The 14,897-nt window shown below is 41.7% G+C and overlaps 1 protein-coding gene across 2 annotated transcripts in view; it reads right to left on the reverse strand.

Annotated features, from left to right (window-relative positions):
• The window catches only part of LOC124552443 (protein draper), a 406,470-nt gene that overhangs the window by 107,053 nt on the left and 284,520 nt on the right, over positions 1-14,897 (reverse strand). For both annotated transcript variants that reach the window (XM_047126717.1, XM_047126716.1), the window contains exon 3: positions 3-129. In XM_047126717.1, coding sequence (XP_046982673.1) covers positions 3-129 — 127 coding nt within the window. The remainder of the gene's footprint in view (positions 1-2; positions 130-14,897) is intronic.

Genomic DNA, 14,897 nt, shown 5'->3' on the forward strand with positions numbered 1-14,897 from the left:
ACTTGAGTCTTGTAGACAGTCTTGAAGTTGACCTTATACTTTGAGCATCTTGGTGGGAAGTTGAAGCACCACGTGTACTCTCTCACCTGGTAGGGCTTGTGTTCAGATACCCTCACCGTCGTCGTGTACCTGAAACATTTCATAGTTTTAAATATTTACAGTATTTGGAGTAAGTGTGCTTTTTTGGGATAAGGGTAGTTGCGGGAAAGAAGAGAAAACATCCTTAAAAATGAACCAAATGGCGTAAAATAGCAATCATGAATTTATGAAAATACTTGTATACACGTCAATGCGCTTGCCGCAGTGGTAACGCCCATTCCCGTCAGATCACCGAAGTTAAGCACTGTCGGGCTTGGCTAGCACTTGGATGGGTCACCGCCTGGGTCTGCCGAGTGCTGTTGGCATGCAGGGTACACTCTGTCCTAGTGAGGCCAATTGAGTAGTTTCGTGATGAATAGTTGCGTCCGCAGCTCGTGGTCGTGCGGTAGCGTTCTCGCTTCCCACGCCCGGGTTTCGGGTTCGATTCCCGGCGGGGTCAGGGATTTTCTCTGCCTCGTGATGACTGGGTGTTGTGTGACTGATGTCCATAGATGTTAAGTCCCATAGTGCTCAGAGCCATTTGAATAGTTGCGGCTCCGGATGAGGCGAAACTAGCGCTGTGTCACTGTTAGAGGTACAGAGGCGAGCGAATGTGCCGGGGCTGTCCCGAATTCATTACTACCAGCGACACGTCGCCACAACGTGCACTCAGTCCTTGTGACGTCAATTGAGAACTTACTTAACTAAAGAATAGCGGCTCCAGATGAGGCGAAACAAGCGCTATATCATTGTTAAGTGGTACAGAGGAGAGCGAGTGAGTCGGGGTTTACCCCAATTCACTGCTACTAGCGCCACATCGTCCGGCTCCAGATGAGGCGAAACAAGCGCTATATCATTGTTAAGTGGTACAGAGGAGAGCGAGTGAGTCGGGGATTACCCCAATTCACTGCTACTAGCGCCACATCGTCCGTAGCGCGCCTGTGCTTAACATACAAAGGATTGCACCATAAGCCAAGGGTGAAGTTAAGAACTGGAATAACTTTTCCAAACTCGATCAGTTTATGCTAAAGTAAATCTCCCTGACGGATTAAAACTGTGCGCCGGACGGAGACTCGAACTCGGGACCTTTGGCTTTCGCGGGCAAGTGCTCTACCATCTTTTTTTTCATTTTGTTCGGTATTATTTGTTGTGTTTGGTCTGGGCGGACGTCATATGACACCCGTTCAAGTTGATCGTTGATTCCGTTGCACAGTTATTTTATTACCGAGGGCCGCCGGCTCTCAGAACCGAACACGCTATCGTGCCGGCTACCACTGAGCTACCCAAGCACGATTCACGCCCCGTCCTCACAGCTTTACCTCCGCCAGTACCTCGTGTCCTATGCTAAAGTATATTAATGTTATGGCTCTGAGCACTATGGGACTTAACATCTATGGACCTGTGATCATCAGTCCCCTAGAACTTAACAACTACTTAAACCTTACTAACCTAAGGACATCACACAACACCCAGTCATCACGAGGCAGAGAAGTATATTAATGTTAACATGGTAAAGTCTCAGAATGATCAAATTAATATACCGGGTGATCAAAAAGTCAGTATAAATTTGAAAACTTAATAAATCGCGGAATAATGTAGATAGAGAGGTAAAAACTGACACACATGCTTGGAATGACATGGGGTTTTATAAGAAGAAGAAGAAGAAGAAGAAGAAAAAAAAGTTCACAAAATGTCCCACGGATGGCGCTGGACAGTAAAACTACTACCGTGACGGGTGAGAGGTACGCCGATATGTTACAGAATCGCATCATCCCCAGCCTGGCTGATAAACACCTGCTGGAACGTACGATGTTTATGCAGGATGGCGCTCCACCCCATATTGCTAGACGCGTGAAAGACCTCTTGCGAGCGTCGTTTGGTGGTGATCGTGTGCTCAGCCGCCACTTTCGTCATGCTTGGCCTCCCAGGCCCCCAGACCTCAGTGCGTGCGATTATTGGCTTTGGGGTTACCTGAACTCGCAAGTGTATCGTGATCGACCGACATCTCTAGGGATGCTGAAAGACAACATCCGACGCTAATGCCTCACGATAACTCCGGACATGCTTTACAATGCTGTTCACAACATTATTCCTCTACTACAGTTATTGTTGAGGAATGATGGTGGACATATTGAACATTTCCTGTAAAGATCATCATCTTTGCTTTGCCTTACTTTAATATGCTAATTATTGCTATTCTGATTAGATGAAGCGCCATCTGTCGGACATTTTTTGAACTTTTGTATTTTTTTGGTTCTAATAAAACCCCATTCCATTCCAAGTATGTGTGTCAATTTGTACCTCTCTATCTACATTATTCCGTGATTTATTCAGTTTTCAAATTTATACTGACTTTTTGATCACCCGGTGTATCAGGAAAAGTATATAATTTTAATAAAAGAAAGTTAAAAATTGATAAGAATAAGCGAAAGTAGGTCATAATTAAAAGTTACAGGTGTCAACTTGATCAGAGCGATATTTCGGTCAAAATTGACATTTTTACGAAAAATTGAAGGCGCTAAATATTACACTCAGAAACGTGAAAATTCGTATGTAGCCTCAGTATGATGTGGCACCAGTAAGCTACCTCTATTATTTTTCAAGTTATTTACAAAAAACCAAATTTGGAACGAAAACGTCGTTATTCGTAATACATTAATTACCATTTGTATTTGTCACAGAATGTTCCACTTACAGCACACTATTACATTCAGAAAATAAGACAGCTGTACCAAGTTTCAAGACTATATTGTAAATAACGGTAGTTACAAGGAATCATAAAAAGGCAGTTCAGAAGTCACGCTCTACTGTCGGTTCCGTTCTAAAAATTCTAGCCAGCAAAGTTTAAATGCAGTCGTGCTAAAACTTTTTCAGTAACTAAAACAAACTGAACTCTACTTATACAAAAATTAAGAAGATTGTAAATTGTTAAACGACAGAAATATTAACTAATACATGTCCGAGAAATGGGCCATTTAGTACTGCTACTTGTGCCTATAGGGCGGTTGATTAATTGAAAGAGACACTTCACACCGAGATAACAATCTGTCCTCGTCAGTCAAACGCCTGCGTGCTCTGTGCGTTAGACGACCTCAGAGCTGGGCAGCTATCAAAAGCATTTTAGGTAAAAGTAGGAGGCGAACTCACGAGGACTGTGAACCATCCTGGATTACTTGGTTTTCAGTGGTCAGATAATTTCCCCTTTTATGGCGAGCAACTAACTCTGGTGATTAGAAGTCAGGGTGATAGACCATTTTACTTGTTAACAGTACTGTTTTTGACAGACGTATTATTATTATTATTATTATTATTATCATCATCTTCTTTCCTTTCTCAGACCTTAGGTCTGGTTAAAAATGGAAAGTGACGCGGACCTGGATCAAGCGTGACTTCCTTTTAACTGTACGGTATATGTTACATTGCATTTAGGAACTTTCGGGTAATTCAACATGTATCAATAATTACAGATTTCTGTAGTTGTATATATAAGTTTGGATGTAGCTGTATTGCGTTGATGTACTGGTGAATATTGTGTGATATGACTCCTGTAGTTGATAGTATAATTAGTGTAATGTCAACTTTATCCTGATGCCACGTGTCCTTGACTTCCTCGGTCAGTTGGATGTATTTTTCAATTTTTTCCTCCTGTTTTCTTCTGTATATTTGTTGTATTGGGTATGGATATTTCGATTAGTTGTGTTAATTTCTTCTTTTTATTGGTGAGTATGATGTCAGGTTTGTTATGTGGTGTTGTTTTATCTGTTATAATGGTTCTGTTCCAGTATAATTTGTATTCATCATTCTCCAGTACATTTTGTGGTGCATACTTGTATGTGGGAACATGTTGTTTTATTAGTTTATGTTGTATGGCAAGTTGTTGATGTATTATTTTTGCTACATTGTCATGTCTTCTGGGGTATTCTGTATTTGCTAGTATTCTACATCCGCCTGTGATGTGATCTACTGTTTCTATTTGTTGTTTGCAAAGTCTGCATTTATCTGTTGTGGTATTGGGATCTTTAATAATATGCTTGCTGTAATATCCGGTGTTTATTGTTTGATCCTGTATTGCAATCATGAATCCTTCCATTGTATATATTGCCTTTTCTTAGCCATGTGTTGGATGCGTCTTGATCGATGTGTGGCTCTGTTCTTCGTATCTGTTGATGTTATGTGATCTAAAGGGTTGTAGAAGTGGTTATGAAATTGCAGTGGTGTAGCCGATGTATTTATATGAGTGATTGCTTTGTGTATTTTGCTAGTTTCTACTCGTTCTATAAAGGATTTTCTTAAATTGTCTACCTGTCCATAATGTAGGTTTTTTACGTCGATAAATCCCCTTCCTCCTTCCTTTCTGCTTACTGTGAATCTTTCTGTTGCTGAATGTATGTGATGTATTCTATATTTGTGGCATTGTGATCGTGTAAGTGTATTGAGTGCTTCTAGGTGTGTGTTACTCCATTTCACTACTCCAAATGAGTAGGTCAATATTGGTATAGCATAAGTATTTATAGCTTTTGTCTTGTTTCTTGCTGTCAATTCTGTTTTCGGTATTTTTGTTAGTCTTTGTCTATATTTTTCTTTTAGTTCTTCTTTAATATTTGTATTATCTATTCCTATTTTTTGTCTGTATCCTAGATATTTATAGGCATCTGTTTTTTCCATCGCTTCTATGCAGTCGCTGTGGTTATCCAATATGTAATCTTCTTGTTTAGTGTGTTTTCCCTTGACTATGCTATTTTTCTTACATTTGTCAGTTCCAAAAGCCATATTTATATCATTGCTGAATACTTCTGTTATGAAACTTCCTGGCAGATTAAAACTGTGTGCCCGACCGAGACTCGAACTCGGGACCTTTGCCTTTCGCGGGCAAGTGCTCTACCAACTGAGCTACCGAAGCACGACTCACGCCCGGTACTCACAGCTTTACTTCTGCCAGTACCTCGTCTCCTACCTTCCAAACTTTACAGAAGCTCTCCTGCGAACCTTGCAGAACTAGCACTCCTGAAAGAAAGGATATTGCGGAGACATGGCTTAGCCACAGCCTGGGGGATGTTTCCAGAATGAGATACTTCTGTTATCTTTAGTAATTGGTTGAGTTGTTGATTATTATTATTATTATTATTATTATTATTATTATTATTATTATTATTGACATTACTATATTTTGAGCATGTGAACTCTTAAAGAATATATCAATCAGCTAGAAATCAAAACTTTTACATATGGTCATAATTCCAGATTCCACTGACTAAATAGCAAGTAGAAACGATTTCTTTCAGTGAGCACAAAGAGTAATTTGGACATACAGACTGTTGTTATCCATCGCTTTCTGGCTGGCCGTAAAAATAGTGTTCAGGCTCTTGTAAACGGCGAAGGTAGATGTAAAGTACGCACAGACAATTTGAGTGTCTTTTGATAATGACACAGAGAAACATCGATCAAATGATTATTTACCCACCGCCCCACACAGTCACAAAAACTTACAATGGCCGGGAGAGCAGTGTGCTGACCACATGCCCCTCCATATCTACATCCAGTGACACCTACTGGATGAGTGGCTGAGGACGACACGGCAGTCGGTCAGTACCTTTGGGCCTTTCGAGGCCTGAGAATTTGTGTATAGATTTCCATTTGTCCAAAAATGTGTTTTGCATTCAGAATGTTTGTCCCAGCTTACACGACAGGCGGAGATCAAGGTCTGTATGTGGGGTCACAAACTATAATTTTAACTTGACAAACATTTTCAATTACAGTAGGTCGTAGTAGCAGTAGGTAAATCACAATTCAAGGTGACAATGGCAAATATGTTTGTCGTTTCGGAATGTATATTCGCCTAGAATAGTCAACTTGTACGGCACGCGGAGATAATGGACTACCGCAGTGGTCATAGTTTTTATCTATGACAATGTTGTATACAAATTATCCAGTTAATAAATTAATAAATACTTTAAAACAAATAAAATGATATTTGCAATAAAGTAACATGAAAAGGGAGTCTCCTATTCGTGATTAATAACTTAGCTTTGTAAAATGATAAGTGTGAAGCTTGGTATCCACGATGCCCTTTTGCCTTTTGACTTTTGCATTAAAATTTTCCACAAATAGTACGTTTCGGCGCAAAATCCGTATGCTGTGTCATAAGCCAGTTAGAAGCATTTCTAACGATACCTTATTCAACCCTTTACGATTTTGTGTGTTGAGAAAAAGGAACGTTGACTTGAAAAATAATACACCCTTTGTCAGAAAAGTTCAAGGACAGGATTTCAATTTTTGAGTTTGCAGTGCTAAAAAGGAACAACAATGCTGTTTTTATGTTACCTAGTATGTGTGCGTCCTTGAAATGAGCTTGGCCATGTTTCCGCTCCAACTCACAAGGTGGCAGGTTTGTAGTTACTATTAGCAACACACTGATTGGGTTCTTGGCACATTAGTTACGGTGACACAATGGATGCTGATTGTGAGCAAAGAGAGAACATGTTCTCAGTTAAGCTCGAAAAAACCGCTAGTGAAATGTTGACAATGATTAAGCAAGCATATGGAGGAGAGGTACATTCAAGAAGTCATGTTTTCGAGTGTCACAAAACGTTTCGTGAAGGCAGAGGCTCAGTGTAAGACGATCACAGGAGTTGGTCGCCCGTCTAGAGCATTCAACTATGCAAACGAGGAGCGTGCAAGGCAGTCGTTGCAATAAGTTTGTCCTGTAACTGTGAGTGCGATATTAGAACAACTAAATTCAAATCGTGATGTGTGCCGTAAGATTGTACGCGAAGATTTAGGGAAACGGAAACTTAATGCAAAACTCGTCCATCACACACTAATAGACGAACAGAAAGAGGAAAGGCGAAGAATTTCTGCTGACAGAGCCAGATGTGATACCACATTTCTGTCAAAGATTTTGCTGGGGATGAAAGTTGGTGCTACCACTACGACCCTCACACAAAGCAACTATGACCCTTACACAAAGCGTCAAAGTACTGAATGGCGGAGTCCTGGATTACCAGCCTCGAAAGATGCCAAACGACAATCTTCGAGAACAAAGGTAATGTCGATTGTATTCTTTGATAGTAAAGGATAAGTTCACCATGAGTAGTTCCTATAGGTCAAGCAGTGAACGAAAATCTTTACGTCGAAGTTTTGCAACGCTCGCGACAAGCAATTAGACGTAGACGCCCTGATTTGTGGTGTTCTCAGGACTGATTCTTACTGCGTGGCCAGTGCTGCTAACAAGTGATTTCAAACTGATTATTTCAAACTGATTCCATGTTTTTAGATTTCCAGAAGGCATTTTACGCTATACCGCACGAGCGGCTTGTAGCGCTTATGGAGTATAGTCTCAGTTATGTGACTGGATTCGTGATTTTCTGTCAGAGAGCTCACAATTAGTAGTAATTGACAGAAAGTCATCGGAGAAAACAGAAGTGGTTTTTGGCGTTCGCCAAGGGAATGTTATAGCTTCCTTCTGCTGTTCCTTATTTATATAAACGATTTAGGTGACAATCTGACAGCCGTCTTAGGTTGTTTGCAGATGACACTGTCGTTTATCGACTAGTACAGTGATCAGAAGATGAAAACAAATTGCAAAACGATTTAGAAAAGGTATTTGTATCGTGCAAAAATTAGCAATTGATCCTAAACAACGAAAACTGTGAAGTCATCCACATCAGCGCTAAAAGGAAACCGTTAAACTTCGATTACACGATAAATCAGTCAGATCTAAAGGCCGTAAATTCAACTACATACCTAGAAAAGAACACGTAAAAATTTTTGTTGTGGGGAGGGAAAACTAAAGACAGCATTTTACTGACAGAACACTTACAAAACGTAACAGATCTACTACAGACACTGCCTACAATACGCTTGTCCGTCCCTTTTGAAGTACAGCTGTGCGGTGTGGGATCCTTGGAAGACAAGTAAAACAAAAAGTGTTTTCCATTGCGGCGGTATCTTTTCGCGAAATTTCTATCACCATCTTTCTCCTCCAAATACGAAAATATTTTGTTAAGCCCGACCTTCACAGGGAGAAACGATCATAATAATAATATAAGGATAACCAGAGCAGTTATAACAGTCGAGGGACATGAAAGGGAAGCAGTGGTTGGGAAGGGAGTGAGACAGGGTTGTAGCCTCTCCCCGATGTTATTCAATCTGTATATTGAGCAAGCAGTAAAGGAAACAAAAGAAAAATTCGGAGTAGGTATTAAAGTCCATGGAGAAGAAATAAAAACGTTGAGGTTCGCCGATGACATTGTAATTCTGTCCTACGCTCGCAGGTTCGAATCCTGCCTCGGGCATGGATGTGTGTGATGTCCTTAGGTTAATTAGTTTTAAGTAGTTCGAAGTTGTAAGGGACTGATGACCACAGCAGTTAAGTCCCATAGTGCTCATAGCCATTTGAACCATTTTTTTGTAATTCTGTCAGAGACAGCAAAGGACTTGGAAGAGCAGTTTAACGGAATGGACAGTGTCTTGAAAGGAGTATGTAAGATGAACATCAACAAAAGCAAAACGAGGATAATGGAATGTAGTCGAATTAAGTAGGGTGATGCTGAGGGAATTAGATTAGGAAATGAGACACAAAGGAGTTTTCCTATTTGGGGGGCAAAATAACTGATGATGGTCGAAGTAGAGAGGATATAAAATGTAGACTGGCAATGGCAAGGAAAGCATTTATGAAGAAGAAAAATTTGTTAACAACGAGTATAGATTTAAGTGTCAGGAAGTCTTCTCTGAAAGTATTTGTATGGAGTGTAACGTGGACGATAAGCAGTTTGGACAAGAAGAGAATAGAAGCTTTCGAAATGTGGTGCTACAGAAGAATGCTGAAGATTAGGTGGGTAGATCACATAACTAATGAGGAGTTTGTGGCACAACTTGACAAGAAGAAGGGACCGGTTCGTAAGACATGTTCTGAGGCATCAGGGGATCACAAATTTAGCGTTGGAGGGCAGCGTGGAGGGTAAAAATCGTAGAGGGAGACCAAGAGATGAATACAGTAAACAGATTCAGAAGGATGTAGGTTGCAGTAGGTACTGGGAGATGAAGAAGCTTGCACAGGATAGAGTAGCATGGAGAGCTGCATCAAACCAGTCTCAGGACTGAAGACAACAACAACAACAACAACAACCAGAGCTCGCACGGAAAGATATAGGTATTCGTTTTTTTTCGCAATCTGTTTGAGATTGGAATAATAGAGAATTATTGTGAAGGTGGTTCGATGAACCCTCTGCCAGGCACTTAGGTGTGATTTGCTGAGTTTCCATGTAGGTGTAGATCTGTTAGCGGGTATCTGGCCAGACATTTTGTTATTGCCATACGACATCCCCCATATTAGGCCGACCTTTCGCCTTGCGATTTTTTCCTTGTTTCCGCGAGTGAAAAGACAACTGAAAGGGAAGCTTCATCAAGATGTCGCAAACATCCAACGGGCTGCGAGAAACGAGCTTACAAGCGATGCAGTTGAAAATTTCCCTGCTTGCCTCCACGACCTCCAGAAACGCTGTCAAATACGTATAGATTGCCAAGGAGACTACTATGATAGTAGATAGAATCATTATATTGTAAGGTTTTTTTTTTTTTTTTTTTTTTTTTTTTTAAACCTGCGCTGGAACTTTTCTGACAGGGGCAGTATGTATGATAGTTGGTGTTGGGGGAGTCAAATGCTTTCTCCATGTTGGAACATTTAACTAAGGCGAAGGCTTTGTGATGGTTCTGTATGTATTGGTTTTTATACGAGGGTAAGTAAATTATTATCCGCAATTTAGTTATATTTATGTTTATTTTGGTAGTACTGTCGTTTTACGTTGATGAAGCATGCTTTGTTTATTTGTTGTTATATCGTTGTAATTTTCAAGCTGCTAGGTTATTTCGTTATCGCTGCCGTGCTGTCAGTCATGGCTGCTCCGCTTTCTATTTGCACCAAAGAAGAGCAACGTTCAGTGATCCGTTTTTTGTGGTCGGAAGGCGTATCAGAGGCCGAAATTCATCGAAGACTTTAGGTACAGTATGGGAACAGTGTTTTGCCACAATGGAGTGTCTACGAATGGACTGAAAAATTCCGAAATTGTCGCACAAGTGTTCCGCACGATGAAGAAGCCAGACGACCGTTTTCCGCCAAAAATGAAGAAACCATTGAGCGTTCACGTGAAATTATTCTCTTGGACAGACGATTAACTATTGACGAAGTGGCACATCGTCTGCAAATTAGTCACGGTTTTGCCTACGAAATCATCCACAGCAGACTTGCGTTTCATAAGGTTTGTGCAGGATGGGTCCCAAAACAACTCACACAGTTGCATAAACAAACGCGATTGGACATCTGCAAAAAACATTGGATCGCTATGGTAACAAAGGGGACAACTTCTTAGACAGGATCATTACTGGTGACGAAACGTGAGTCCATCATTACGAGCTGGAGAGTAAACGGCAGAGGTTGGAATGGAAACATCCGAATTCGCAGTGCAAGAAAAAGTTCAAGACCCAACCGCCCGCAGGAAAACTGACGCTTATGGTTTTTTGGGACGCACGAGGTCCCGCACTGGAACATTATGGGGAAAGGGGCACAACAGTAAACAGTGTACGTTACAGTGAGATGCTTACTGCCAGGCTAAAGCCTGCCATTCAAGGCAAACGCCGAGGACTGCTGTCAAAAGGTGTTGTGTTGTTGCACGACAATGCCCGTCCGCATACTGCTGCCCACACTGCTGAAACGCTACAGAAACTCAAATTTGAAGTACTGGATCATCCTCCACATAGTCCCGATCTTGCTCCTTCTGACTGTCACTTGTTTGGTCCACTCAAACAGGCATTAAGGGGCCGTCGATTTGCCTTTGACGAAGCAGTGAAAGAAGCGGTGCATTCCTGGCTCGCAGCTCAACCGAGAACCTTCTTTTATGAGGGCATCAGAAAGCTTTTACAACGATGGAAGGAGACTGTGTCGAAAAATGATTATCTTGTAAGTTTCCTGTTTGATTACAATAAAATTTTATAACTGCTTTGCGGATAATAAGTGACTTAATCTCGTATACTATGAAAAGTTGAAGTTAGTGTTATTGTACCTGTTTCCCAACTGAAAAATTACTTACGTCAGTGGACTGCTACGGTCGCAGGTTCGAATCCTGCCTCGGGCATGGATGTATGTGATGTCCTTAGGTTAGTTAGGTTTAAGTAGTTCTAAGTTCTAGGGGACTGATGACCTAAGATGTTAAGTCCCATAGTGCTCAGAGCCATCCGTCAGTGACTCAGTTGTGTTGCTTCTCGCAGTTAATTTTCCCGACACGATATATGAGCGTATGGCATTGGTGGCCGGAAGTCCCCAGGCGTGGCGGTTCGGCCGCCGCTCCACTAGCTCTTTAACGCCACTGAGTATGAAATTATGATGAAAGACACATAACACCCAGTCATCTTGAGGCAGAGAAAATCTCTGACACCGCCAGGAATCGAACACGGGACCCCGAGCCGCGGACACAGACACGATGATTTTATATTAAAAAAACGCCACCGGTCCAATACTCAAACAATATTCTAAATAAATGACTGTATTTGTTGTTAAAACTGATTTTTGTGAATTATTTTTACTTTTGTAAGAATGCAAGACTAAGGAGATTTCGTTAAGCGAGGATCGGAAAAAAATTACTGAACTCGGTTTACTCAAATATGATTCAATATTGAAAATATTGATTACTTTTATTGTTGCAAAGGAAGAACTTCTAATCAAGAGAAATCTCATACATTTACATTTATTTTTATTATCAGAATTAGAAAATATTAAGATAACTATTATGACTCAGGACGTTTATCATTTAGAACAATGGCGCTGACCTCTGCACCAATGCTCTCCTATAAAATTTGCATAAAGAAATTAATTTCACCACTTCATGAATATGGGAGCTGGAGCATATAGAATTGGCAACACTTTTAAGTACTATTTGATTATATTTAGGCTAAACATTACATGGAACTTACAAGTTTCCATGCCTCGTCAGAAAACAGCTTCTTACACTACGAAAACAAAGGACGAGAGAGAATCTTCTTGCAAAAAGTAGAGAGATTGCAATTACATCCGCAGATCATATTAATTGATTACAGAGTCTTCGTTATTTTTCTGAGAAGAGATAATATTTATATCTTTGAAAGTTCACACAATATTTCGTTACGACATCAGTTTTGGTATATTTGCGAAGTTATTAAATATCATTTTCATCACTTTATGTGATTTCTTTCTTTCTCTAGATTTCTCAGTTGGTGGAGTCTCATGACTCGCCGCAGCTGCTCGTCGGAAAGCCCTGAGCCAGAACGTAAACAAAGCTTGAGGCGCTGTTACTATTCTTTTTGCTCCGCGCGCTGACGCAGATGCTAGCATATCATATCAACACGTGTGGTGAAGACGACTCGTCCGGACGCCTGTTGCTAGCTAGCGCTCCCCGTAATCGCCTTTCCGCTGACAAGTGAGTGTGCTCACCGCGATAGGCGTCTGTCTCGCTGAGCGAGGCCGTGATTCAGACATCTCTGTCAGCTTCCTGTGAATCACTCCGCGCTGATGTGACAGCGTTCAGGCGTACCGCCTGCATGTATCAAGAACTGTACTGACGTATTTGTCTGCAGTGCACTGCTTGTGCGAACAAAGAACACCGGAACAAGCGGTCTATATCTACATCCACATCTGTACTCCACGAGCCACCTCACGGTGTGTGGCGGAGGGTTCTTTCTGTGCCACTGCCACTTTCTCCTTTCCTCCACCAGTCGCGAATGGTGCGCGCGAAGAACGGTTGCTAATTATACCTTGATTGTCTTTTCGCGAGATATACGCTGAGGTGAAGAAAGTCATGGGATATTTCCTAATATCGTCCCGGAGATTCCCCTACCGGGCGTAGTGCACCAACTGGACGTGGTACGGACTCAACAAATCGTGGGAGTCCGCTGCTGAAGTACTGGGCCGTGCTGCCTTTACAGCCGTCAATAACTGCGAAAGTGTTGCCGGTGCAGCACGACCTCTAGATTACGTCCCATAAATGGTCGATGAGTGACCAAATTATTCGCTCGAATTGTTCAGATTTTTCATCAGCTCAATCGCGAGCAATTGTGACCCAGTGACACAGCGCATTGTCGTCTGTAAAAATTCCATCGTTGTTGGGGAACGTGAAGCCCATAAACGGCTGAAAATGGTCTCCAAATAGCCGAACATGACCATTTCACACTCAATGATTGGTTCAGTTGGATCAGAGGACACAGTCGATTCCATGTAAACACATCCTACACCATTATGGAGCCGCCATCAGCTTGTACCCTGCCTTGGTGCCTTGTTGACTACTTGCCTCCCAGGCTTTGTGGCATCTGCGCCTCACTCTGACACTGACATCTGCTCTTACCTACTGAAATTGAGACTCACCTGCCCTGTCCACGGTTTTCCAGTCGTCTAGGGTCCAACCGATATGGTCAAGAGCGCAGGAGACACGTTGCAGACGATGTAGTGCTTTTAGCAAGGGCGCTCACGTCGGCCGTCTGCTGCCATAGCTCATTAACACCAAATTTCGCTGCGCTGTCCTAACGGATATGTTCGTCGTACGTCCCACATTGATTTCTGCGGTAATTTCACGCGGTGTTGCCTGTTTGTTAGCACTGACAACTCTACGCAAACGCTGCTGCTCTCGGTCGTCAAGGGGACCACACCGGCGTTCAGGTCGAAAAAAATCTATTATCGGTTTTCATCATATTTTGATAGATTAAGGTTTTATTTAAGTACTCTGAAAAGGATTTTGCTGAAAATTTTTTTTTCCAACATTTGAAGAGCATTTTCCTACCACGTGTGTTTATGTACCACGCCCACTTTTCTGTCACCCACTTTTCTGCATATATTACAGATCTTTATATCCCCTACAATGCACGTTAGGGATTTTTTTTACTCACGAGTGTGTTGGGTACCCTTGGAATGCAACAGTCGGTATTCTTTTGTTTCTGCTGTTTGCAAACAACACGCTTTCAAACAAGCGGTTAGTTTTGTTCAAGTGTGATTGCGAGTAGTTGTTACAGAAAACTTGCAGGTATACTATGGGCAGGCAATTAGAAGAAATAAAGAAAATCTGGAGGCAATGAAGAGAGATGTTTGAGCCATATTCTTCCATAAGTCCTCAACTGATGATAAGCCATGTCATTGATTGTGTCCACCAGGAGAAAATTCGTGGTGCAAATACAATAGGGCTCTGGCAACTGGAGAATCTTATTCTCACCAGCATTCTCTTCCTGTTGCTGTTATTACAGCAATTAAACCTATTTTCAGAGACTTGCCTCATCCTGACCTTCTAAGGAAATGTCTGCACGGGCAGGCACAGAATGGTCGAGCGGTTCTAGGCGCTACAGTCTGGAACTGCGCGACCGCTACGGTCGCAGGTTCGAATCCCGCCTCGGGCATGGATGTATGTGATGTTCTTAGGTTAGTTAGGTTTAAGTAGTTCTAAGTTCTAGGGGACTTATGACCTCGGAAGTTAAGTCCCATAGTGCTCAGACCCATCTGAACCAGACACAGAACCCAAATGAATGTTTCAACGGCATAATTTGGAACCGCCTTTCTAAAACTGTATTTGTAGGCAAGCATACAATGAAACTAGGAGTTCATGATGCTGTTATTACATTCAATTGTGGTAATATTGGAAAGTGTTAGGTACTGAAAAAGCTGGGAATTAATCCTGGCGAAAATATTATCAGTGCGCTGCAACACTGCGATAAAATGAGGATAGCCGATGCAGACAGGTCTGCATCTAATATGGCCAAGAAAGCTAGACAAACATCCAGGGAGGTGAAAAAGAAGCTGGAAGACCTGCTAC

Source organism: Schistocerca americana, chromosome 10, assembly GCF_021461395.2.
Source record: "Schistocerca americana isolate TAMUIC-IGC-003095 chromosome 10, iqSchAmer2.1, whole genome shotgun sequence".
Classification (NCBI taxonomy): Eukaryota; Metazoa; Arthropoda; class Insecta; order Orthoptera; family Acrididae; genus Schistocerca; species Schistocerca americana.